Raw genomic sequence first — 10,757 nt, forward strand, 5'->3', positions numbered from 1 at the left:
AGTTGTAATCGATTTAGGAGCAAAAAAGGAGCCAGTAAGTGATCTGATAAAGTCAATGGAGCTATGCAGCTTTGCACTAGCCAATGAATTGACTTTATACATTTTGTATTAATACTCGTACAAATTGATAGTGGAGACGGTTGCTTATGGTGGTGTAAAACTTTCTATCTTTCATGAGAAGCAAAATTTTTAAATTATTATAATAATAACAACAACAACAAAAAATTAGAGGAAAAAAGTTGTTAATAGGGAACCTCAATCTGTTCTTTCTATTAAAAAATATGGCATCTATAAGAAGCAATGCAAAGTAGTCTTCATGCCTTAAAAGTTCTCTATGGTTATGAAAGCAACCAAAGACAAATAAGCATTCCAGAAAATGGTACATGATGATTCTTACTGCATTAGTTTCTTACTTAGGATGAAGGTGCTAATAATGCCTTCTTTAGCTTCAGAACAGTGAAGGAACAGAGGTGCCTGTCCAGTTGGACAACGTAATGTCCAATTTCCTTCATGCTTATGCTAATATAAAGTTAAACCATCAGGGCCATATAGCTGTAATTCACCTCAGTCCCAGTGGAAGCTTCCTTAATAGGAAAGGCTGGGATGCAGTCTACAGGTGAATGCACCCTGCAGTCCCAGAGAGTTCCTGGCTGCTGCTGTTACCTGGACACTGCTTTCAAGGTTGGAGGTACCTGACCCTACCTGATCTAGAATGATAAGCTGAGATAGTCTTATGAATGCAAAGAAACCCTATATAGCCTAAGAAATGAGCCAAGGAGTCATGGTTGGATGCTAGACCTTGCAAACTGAGCTAACAGATGGAAGGGAAGGAGGAGATCTTCTGGTGCTTATTTCACAAAGGCTGCTATGTTGATGACTACTTGGCTTGGCTTTGCATCAGTTTCAATTAAGTATGCTCCTCAATACGTTAATCCCTGAGTTTATGCCATTCCTTTTTTCCTCCTAACTTGAGATATTTGAAGGCAACCTTGAGTCTGCACACGAGCCTCACACACACTCCCCAAATATATTTTCTTCATGCAATCATGTTAGAAGCAGCAGAGAATGTGCAAGTTCATCAGACCGCTCACTCTCCTCTTTGATTTTAAGTTAGCTTCTCCTGCTTTCCCCTGGTGTAGGTCCGATAGTAGAAGTGTAGGAAGAGAGCAATGAGGCTGAGAATGTAGAGGAAGACTGCAATGTTGAAGCCATCAGGGAACGGGCATTCTGTGAAGAGGTTGTAGGAAGAATGAGCAGCAATGGCTACAAACTGGCACTGGAAGAGGGGGAAAAAAGAAACAGCCAGATTAGGGATCCTACATGAAATATACCCGAACTGACTGTTTGGTCCATCATAAAGAGTATCACGACATATTAGAGGTGTCCTCAACCCAGAGTCACACCTGTTTGCTTCTCCTGACATCCCTGAAAAACATGTCTTTCAAGCCCATCAGTGTTTTCCCAACATGAAAGGGTGTCACGCGTCCACCAAATATTGAGGCTTGCCCGCTGCTGCAGGGAGCAGGTTTGGAATCCAGCCTCTCCCACCTAGGAGCAGACCACTGCCCTTGTGCCACTTCTCTGCCACCAGCCAGTAACTGAGATCTTTGAATATGGAGACTAAAGGTGGGAGACTCCTTCTCTTCCCCAATGGTAATCAGATTATTATACCCATAATGATTTTGATTTGCATTTTATCTTACAGAGAAGAACTACAGATGCTACTTTTACTCATTTAAACATGAATCCTTTTTTTTTAATATTTTCATAGAATCATAGAATAGTTTGGGTTGGAAGGGACCTTTAAAGGTCATCTAGTCCAACCTCCCCTGCAATTCGCAGGGACATCTTCAACTCAATCAGGTTGCTCAGAACCCCGTCCAACCTGACCTTGAATGTTTCCAGGGATGGGGCATCTACCATTTCTCTGTGAGTGTTTCACCACGCTCATTGTAAAAAAGTTCTTCCTTATATCTGGTCTAAATCTACCCTCTTTTAGTTTAAAACCATTACCTCTTGCCCTATTGCAACAGGCCCTACTAAAACGTTTGACCCCATCTTTCTCATAAGCCCTCTTTAAGTATTGCAAGGCCACAATAAGGTCTCCCTGGAACCTTCTCTTCTCCAGGCTGAATAACCCCAACTCTCTCAGCCTGTCTTCATAGGAGAGGTGTTCCATCCCTCTGATCATTTTTATGGCCCTCCTCTGGACCCATGCCTTTCCTGAGCTGAGAACTCCAGAGCTGGACGTAATACTTATTTTACTAAGTCACCTGTCTCAATATCCTGAAGCAATGAGTTCTACCTACTGGAAGTATGTTAAATAAAAACTGATTTCCTGTGCTATACTTTGCATTACAAATATCTTTTCATTTCATGCAATGCTTTTTTGTTCTGCTTTTGTCATTCAGGGTAAATAATAATTCTGGACCAGCCTTCAGTGCACCACTATTTTACATCTACCCTAGCTCTTCCTTCTCTTCTTTGGTAACTGCATACTTTTTGTTTGCATAACCTCTCTTTGTGTGGAATTAACTCTCCTATCTGCTTAACTATAATCATTGTCCTTGTCTGGAACATTGCTTTTATGCTGTATCTTTGAAAAAACATAGGGTTATCAGGATTTGTCACCTCTTCAGAGATGAAAGAAAATCCAAAGGGGTTTTCTACAGAAAGAGTAAAACTCACATATTTTTCGTAAACTTGCCTCTGTTTGCCTGCAGTTAGACGCACACTCTTCCTTTTTGAAGAAACAGAATGAAGGCTGCCCAATCTCCTGCCCTACCAAGAATCCAAAGTTTTCCTGAGTTACTACCCCATACCTCTCAAAATCAAGCTGTGTTGTCAGGGCTCCAGAGGGTAAAAGGCTGTCATACACAGCAGAAAAGGGGGAAGTCTAATTTTAATTTTTCTCTCTCCTTCCCATTACAAAGGTGGGGGCTTACTAGTTGATATGGTCACTGAAGGCCTCTTGCTAGTTTTTTGAGTACCATTCAGAGCAGGTCACCAATCAGTTCACCTCTCATAGTGGTACATGAGGACATCTAAGGACATGGTGACTTCCATAGGCAGCAAACAGAAAGACCTGAGCCAGTGAGGGGAAAGAGACAGACAGCAGGGGCCATCACATCCGACAGAAGGAAGTGCAGAGATGAACACATGGAACTAATTACCAGCTGCATGATGGTTAGGTAACGCTTCCACCATAGGTAACGGTGCATCTGTGGTCCCAGGCTGGCCAGGGCATAATAGCCATACATGAAGATGTGTACAAAGGAGTTTAGCATCCCAATAAAGAATGCTGAGGAGTAAAGAAGTCAGGATGAACAAGACACACAAATCATTCAAGACTAACCTTGTGATGAGCTCACAGCCACTATGATGCTGCTTTCAAAATACATCATATCACCCCTATGCATGAACCTTCAATCCAGACTCTGCCTAGGAGGCATGTCATATTCTCCCTTCTCCTTTCAGCATATATCCATCCCATTCTCAGAGACAGAGAAGAGCTTCAAAGGCAGAGGAAAGAATTCTTGATCTTCTGACCTAAGTGTTTGATACCATTCTGGTGTCAAGGCCATGTAGCCAAAATGGCTTCCCAAAAAAGAATGCCCCAGCATCTTGTATAGGGCCTACCTATAGTGATCTAGTACTCTGTGTCAGCTTCAGATGCTTCTCTTTGGTGGAGCAAAAAGGAGAAGCAGTCTGGATACAGACCAGAAAGGGAGTGAGGACTAGGCTGGACCCAGTCAGAGCAGGAGAGCCAGAACCTGGGCTGCTGTACCAGGCCCAGCTGAATGGGGACCAAGAGAGCGCTGGTCTGGGTGGAGATATAAATAGACCTTGTATAGGATGTTATTGTTTCTGTTTGGACAAGGAATGACTGGCATATTCTTGTTCTGGATGAGGCAGTGAATACAGCAGTCTAAATAGCCCAAAGAGCTGAGCAGATGGTATCAACTGAAACACACATGTTTTTAACACCTTTGGAAATAGGTGAGCTTCCTACCTGCCAGTCAGCCCATCTGCACTGTTTATGCTATCTCCACAGCACAAGAAAAACTGAAACACAAGGTGTCTACAGAAGCATACCTTGTCCTCCAGGCACATATTTGACCCCTGACCACCAGTTGAACAGCATAGTGCCATGATGGTACACATGCAGAAAAGTCACCTGTTCTTGTTTCTTGCGCAGAATAAAGAAAACCTGAAAGAAGCCAGACAAAGGAAAATCTTGAGTTGATGTGTTTAGACAAAAGATTTTACACTAAAAGTGGTAAGAATAGTCAATTATGATTCTGAATCTCCCAAACCCATTTCCTCTGCTGTGGATAAAAACTGGTGAAATTCAATACATGCAATAGCTCTTATATTATCTAGAATGGGGAAGAACCGGAGGGTAGAATTTCTTCCACAGAGCCCTGACTATTTTTACCTTTGGATTCAGGTCCCAGGGTCCAAAGAGGACGTATCTGAGTTCCATATAATTTGCAGCTGCTTGGGTCTGGTCCTTTTCAGGACATAGGTTAGATGTTTACTGGTACCAGAGAATGATCCACAGAAAAAGTGCTGTGTTGAATGCCCAAACCCTTCTGGAATTTGCATTAGTAAAAACAATGATTTTGGCACATGAGTATGCGTCAGGTCACTGTATTTCAGCGTGCACATGCACACACACATACACAAAAAGTGAATCTGCTTTTCAGAGACTCAGGACTGTCAAAAAGCTGCTTTTGTTGCTGATAAAACCAGAGAAAATTGGTCAACACATTGGCAATAGGCCTAGGAGGGCTCCCCATGCTGATTCACTTTTCAGACAGTGTGTTGTCAATTTATCCCCCAAAGAGCACTAGACTGTGAAGCCTTAGACAGGCTAGGATACAGCTTACTCTTGCTGACCAAGCGGAGAGATTGGATTCCCTTGTTAGTTCAGTCAACTTTTTATAATATAGGAGGAGACCTGAAGACAAGCTATAAAATGGTACTGTCTTCAGATGAACTTTTAGCTTCACATGGGACACTGTCCTGGTTTCGGCTGGGATAGAGTTAATTTTCTTCCTAGTAGCTGGTATAGTGCTGTGTTTTGGATTTAGTATGAGAATAATGTTGATAACACACTGATGTTTTAGTTGTTGCTAAGTGGTGCTTACTAGTCAAGGACTTTTCAGCTTCCCATGCTCTGCCAGGTGCACAAGAAGCTGGGAGGGAGCATAGCCAGGAGACCTAACCCAACTGACCAATGGGGTATTCCATACCATATGACGTCACACTCAGTATATAAGTGAGGGGGAGTTGGCTGGGGGGGCAGCGATTGCTGCTTGGGGACGGGCTGGACATCGGGTGGCAGGTGGTGAGCAACTGCATTGTGCATCATTTATTTTGTATATTCTGTCATCATCATTATTATTATTATTATTTTCCCTTCCTTTTCTGTTCTGTTAGACTGTCTTTATCTCAATCCACAAATTTTACTTTTTTTTTTTTCCAATTCTCTCCCCCATCCCACTGGGGGGCGGGAGGAGTGAGACAGCGGCTGTGTGGTGTTTAGCTGCCTGCCGGGTTAAACTACAACAGACACAAACCTTTAACCCACAACTTTGGGATAATCTGTGGCAGCAAAAATACCAGGACACATACTTGTACATTTGCAGTTTCTTTACTGCCCAACTAACCATTATTATTTAGCCAGACGTGCAATGGCAGATCCTGTCTGGCAGCCTTAATCAACGGGCAGCTAAGATTTTGGGGGGCCTTCTGGAAACAGCCACAGTTAAAGCTTCTCCCCTAGCACTGGGTTAGGAGGGAATGCCTGCCCGCAGGAAGGATGCTGGGGAGTGAATGTGTGCAGCAACTGGGACAGAGACAGGCAAACTGGACAGCAGCGATTCTTTTCTTCTAGAAAGGAGCTTTTGAGGAAGCCTAGCAGGATGATATCCAGTGGTGTCAAAAAACAGCACGCTGAAGCTGAGCCTTCTTTAAGAGTATCAGCCTTATTCCCACAAACAGGCAAAGCAGAACACATGAAAACAGCATTTACTGAAAAGCATCAACCAAATCAATACAGGATCAACAGAGGACATTAGCTTTTGGCACCCTGCCCCATTCTGACAAGGGAGTCATTTATTTACAGCACCAGTCCTGCTATGGAGTCGAGCCGAGCCCTCCTTACCGTATCAAGCAGCTCGATGACTTTGGAGAAGAAGAACCACCAACACACTCTTGCCATCTGCTGGGCAGCACAAGGAAACGCTGTTAGACCTCAACACAAAATCACTGCTCAGTCTCAACTGCCTGAGATTTTCAACCATGCACTATGTGAACGCTGCCCACCTGGGATCAACAGCAAATGGGAAAAACTAAGGGGCTCTTTTATGGCTGGTGGGGTTTTTTTTGGTTTTTGTTTTGTTTTGGTTTGTTTTGGTTTGGTTGGTTTTTTTGTTGTTGATCTCGGGGAGGAAAGGCATTCAGGGTTGCTTTGGCTGGTCAGATGATTGGTTTGCTAAGTTGCTTGCTTTTTGACGAGGCAAGGATGAGCTGCTCAGAAATTGTTTCTAGCCTGATGGCAATATCTGAAAAACTGAAAAGCTAACATCCATGCTTGCATCTGTTCAAAACCTGGTTATATCTGGAAGCAAAGCATAATAGCTCTGAATTCAAACAGAAAAAAACTCATGCAGCATTTTGGAAAGCTGAAGCTGGTGGGACCCAACCCCCCCTGTGATGACCAGACAAGGAACAGTTTTAGCCAAATCCCTCTGCTAAAAGAAATGCTGAGTAAGATTTATGTCATGCAAAGTTGAGGATGTAAAAATTGGTTTTCTTGTTAACAGTGATCACCCAGAATCCTTATATAGTCAATGGAAAGAGTCATGTATATTTCAGAGGTAATTTGCAATATCTATACTAGGTATTTATCTTCACATGGTAGGATCACCCTCTCTGTAGTGATCAAAGAGGGAACTTAGACAGCTATGTTGACGGAGATGATTAATTTATAGAGAACTAAAGCAAAGTGCAACTGTTGAAGCAGAAAATATAGTGAAATAGATTTACAAGCAACAAACTGGAGTAAAAGCCTTCTTAGACACATAAATTGCTATTTAGGAGCAAAAGAATCTGCAAACCCATGGGAGGAGCAGGGCCTAAGGCAAGTTTTGTACAGAACTGTACCCTCATTCCTAGTTCACTTTGGCTGTAATCCACTGGCTGGCACAGGTAGCTGTAGTTGTCCAAGATTGAAGTTACCAGAAACTGAAAGAAAAGAAAAGCAATAGAGATCCATTTTCTGTTCAATGCCATCTGTTCTAAAAAGATGTACATATTAATGCTAAGGTAATAGGGTCTCAATCTAGTACTCACTGCCAGAAAATCCGTGTAATTTATACTGTGCAAATAGTAAAAACCTAAAACAAAGTACTTCACATCCTTGTTGGAATCTGAAAAAGAAAATTTGGTCTGGGCACATTTGTAACTCTTTATGTAATCACTGGTGTGATTCAGCAGGAATAGTGAATCTCTCTGAAAATACATTGTTTTCCTTTGCAAGGATCCCATATTCTTTTGTTTTGGCTGGTTGCATTTGCCTATTAATTGGAAAGCCAAAAAATGGACCAAGTAATCAGTATAAGTGAACAATCAAGCACAGACAAGCAATTTTCATACCTGTCCTCAGACATAGTTGCTCAAAAAAATTGCAAATTGCTTTAACTAAATGTAACAATTGTGTTATAAACTAAAAGGGCAAATTTGTTGACATCAAAATGTTTTTCAAACCTATTCGGCCATGTTCCCTTGAAGAGTTTTCAGTGGCCTACATAAACTGGGGAAAGGCTTGTAGAAAGGCTTATGCATTGAGAACAAGCAGAAAATAATGTCATCAATACTCTGGGCAGCAGGAAGCTGCAGTGTGCTTGGCGCTCTTGGAGAGGACTGCATAAGTCTGGAAAAGCAGTTCTCATTCTCAGAGGTGGGTTCCTCACCAGCCAGACTGGAGATGAAATGAGGAGGTTCCACATCCTCCATACGCTCTGTGTCTCCCAGTGAGATCTCAACTTTCAACTCGTTCATTCAGGAACCTTTCAATGTTAGTTTTATGAATGAGAGGAAGATTGAGAAATGGGAGGAAATGACGTATGCTTTGGAAATAATGCATTCAACAGGGCAATACTGCTTCTCTTGTGGCAAAACGTAGGCATGTCCAAGTTGGCTCCCACTCCCTTCATTAGAGTCCGTCAAAAAAAGCTGTTGAAATGGCTCTGGCTTTCAAACACTTCCTGGATGCTTACCCAGGAGGGGTCAATTGTGTCTCCTCACCTCGTAAAACATGTAGCTTGATAACGTCATCATGGCGAGATTGTAGGCAATCAGCAGGCCTCGCAGCTTCAGCAGTTTCCGCTTACGCATGTAGAAGGGCCCCAGTGCCACCACAAGGAGGTAGAAAGCAAAAAGAAGTGTGACTGGAAGCGGAGAGTGGACCAGGGGCCATGGGTCTGTCCTTGGATCTGAAAAGCAAAACACCCAGCCAAAGCTGGCACATCGCGTACGCTGTATGGTAGATGTATTTAATTACTTCCCTTCAGCATGCTCTCTGTGGCACGCTCTCTGGTGTGGTATCTCGTGTCTGTACAAAGCAGTACCACAGTCCTTCTCCTACCCTGGAGCTCCATGTGCCAGACTCTGCTAGAAGACTTTAGCACAACATTCGGGTTGGGACTGTAGTACCCAGAATATTGCTCTGCTGATCACCATCCTTCTGCAGCACAGCAGTGAACAGACCTTTCCTGTCATGAGCTGGACTCCTCATCACAGGCTGCAAGACTGTCCCACATATGGGCGAAAGGAGTAGTTCAAGACATATGCAGCAGGGATGCACAGAATAAACCAAACAGTTCCTGGCTCTTCAGGAGTGTAAATCTTTACAGCTAAATAATAAAATTGTTTCAATCACTGGTGCTATTTCCTTCCTGTCCCACAATGCTCAGGACATCTGAAATTCTCCACCCCTTCATTTTTATATCTACTTACAAGGTTGACTTTCTTAAAAGCATGCCATTTCACTAGAAAATGACAATACACTTCTCCCTGCTAAAACTGTTCTTCAGTCCTACTGCAAAGGGAAGCGCAGATTTTCTGTCATGCCACCTCCTCCTAATCCTGCCTCATCCCTGACCCACAGAAATGCAAGATACATTATACCTGCAAAACATCCCAGTTCCCATTCATGCTTTCCTCTCCTATTCCCAGTGTGGTTACTGCTCTGCTAAACTCCCTCAGCATCTCTCTTTGCTTCCTGACCTGCCAGTCCCAAGCCCCAGACCCCCTCTCACTATTCTAGCTCCGGGATCCTTGCAGAAATCCTCTATTGAATTTTAGTCCTTGGCTCAGGGTATTTTTTTAAAAAATGCCATCCCTGTCCACACGACTCTGTTAATCCCCATCCCTTCTAAACCTCCTAATACTTTACTATTCCTGTTATGGGCTGTGTCAAGAGCTCTTTGATATTCCACTTCTGGATTTAACAGTCCATCAGAAGTCCTGAATCCCAATTTAGACTGTCTTCTGAAATTCAAGTCCTGAAACATTTACAGCCTGAGCCCTATGCCCCATGTCCTTCCCCTATCAGAGCCACTACGCAGGCCTGCCGCTCCGCCTTCATGCCATTTTGTGGCTTTTCCTTACATTTAACTCTAGGGATCCAACAGAGCCCTGTGAGACCAAACTGGACCTGCAGAACCTCTAGCTATTGAAGATCTGAAGTCTCCTAACTGCAAGATGTCAAATCTCAAACACTGAGGAGTGCTTTTGTCAATATTTCATTTGATAATAGGTTTTACTGGCATCACAAGGAGTTTAAACCTCAAAGTATTAACTCTTTGGTCTACTAAGCTTTCCCATGACACATGAATATGGATTTTAAAAAATTCGCTTTCTTTAATATTCCAGAATTCACAGGCAATCTTGAGCACATATTGCTCATCATCCTGTCAGAACTCATTGTACATTGAACAGAAAGCTGCTGAGAGTTCCTTACTATGGGCAGGGGAAATCCCCCATCCCTTCATTCCTTATTGTGATCCAGCTGGAGTGTCCCTGAGGTATATTTCAAGACTTAAGGGAAGTTCGTGATCAAAGAGAAGGAAAAGTGAAAATCTGCCCAGTGAAAAAAATATGGGCTCATATGAGGATCGTGTTCCTTCTAGGTTTGTTCTTCATGATCATGCTATTTATGTGCAAATTCCTATTTAAGACAACATCTCTACCTACCTCCACTTTCAAGGACCCAGTTGTAGAACTCCTGAGTTTTCTGCCAAGTTGAAGCCATCACAAGTTCTGGAAAGAAATTAAAATGAACATCCCCAGGATCACGTTAACCCCATTTATCCTAGCCTTGACTCAGTCAAGGAGGAGGCTCCTTAGACAAAGGCTCAGGACCACAGCTAATGAAAATAAAATAGTTTTCTCTCTGCAGAAATTGAAATTTTGGACCAGGATTAGAGTCATGTTTAAAAAAGGAAGGAAGAGAATCCCCCTGTAATGATTAGCTATTTAACTTCTATTTCCAGATTTTGATATTTTGTTGAAATTTCACCTCTAGAAATACTCTGAGCTGCATGGGAAATACAAGAGCCAGGAGCTCTGTGTACCATGTTGGGAAATCAATCACGTGATATTTTTTCTAAAGCAGTGTAGGCACAACATTCATGCAAGGACACATACCAGGTGGCCTAACTACATTCTTCTGTGGGCATTCTTGG

At 42.7% G+C, this 10,757-nt stretch overlaps 1 protein-coding gene across 1 annotated transcript; it reads right to left on the minus strand.

Moving 5' to 3' along the window:
• Positions 1-1,105: 1,105 nt before the first annotated feature.
• Positions 1,106-10,327, minus strand: LOC142089566 (very long chain fatty acid elongase 4-like). The gene is made up of 7 exons (XM_075166224.1): positions 10,267-10,327; positions 8,317-8,504; positions 7,174-7,254; positions 6,173-6,232; positions 4,096-4,210; positions 3,174-3,301; positions 1,106-1,276 (listed from the first exon to the last, which is right to left on the minus strand). Exons 1-7 carry the CDS (start codon positions 10,322-10,324, stop codon positions 1,106-1,108), a joined length of 801 nt encoding a protein of 266 aa, XP_075022325.1. The 5' UTR covers positions 10,325-10,327.
• Between the last annotated feature and the right edge of the window lie 430 nt (positions 10,328-10,757).

This window comes from Calonectris borealis, chromosome 1, assembly GCF_964195595.1.
Source record: "Calonectris borealis chromosome 1, bCalBor7.hap1.2, whole genome shotgun sequence".
NCBI lineage: Eukaryota > Metazoa > Chordata > Aves > Procellariiformes > Procellariidae > Calonectris > Calonectris borealis.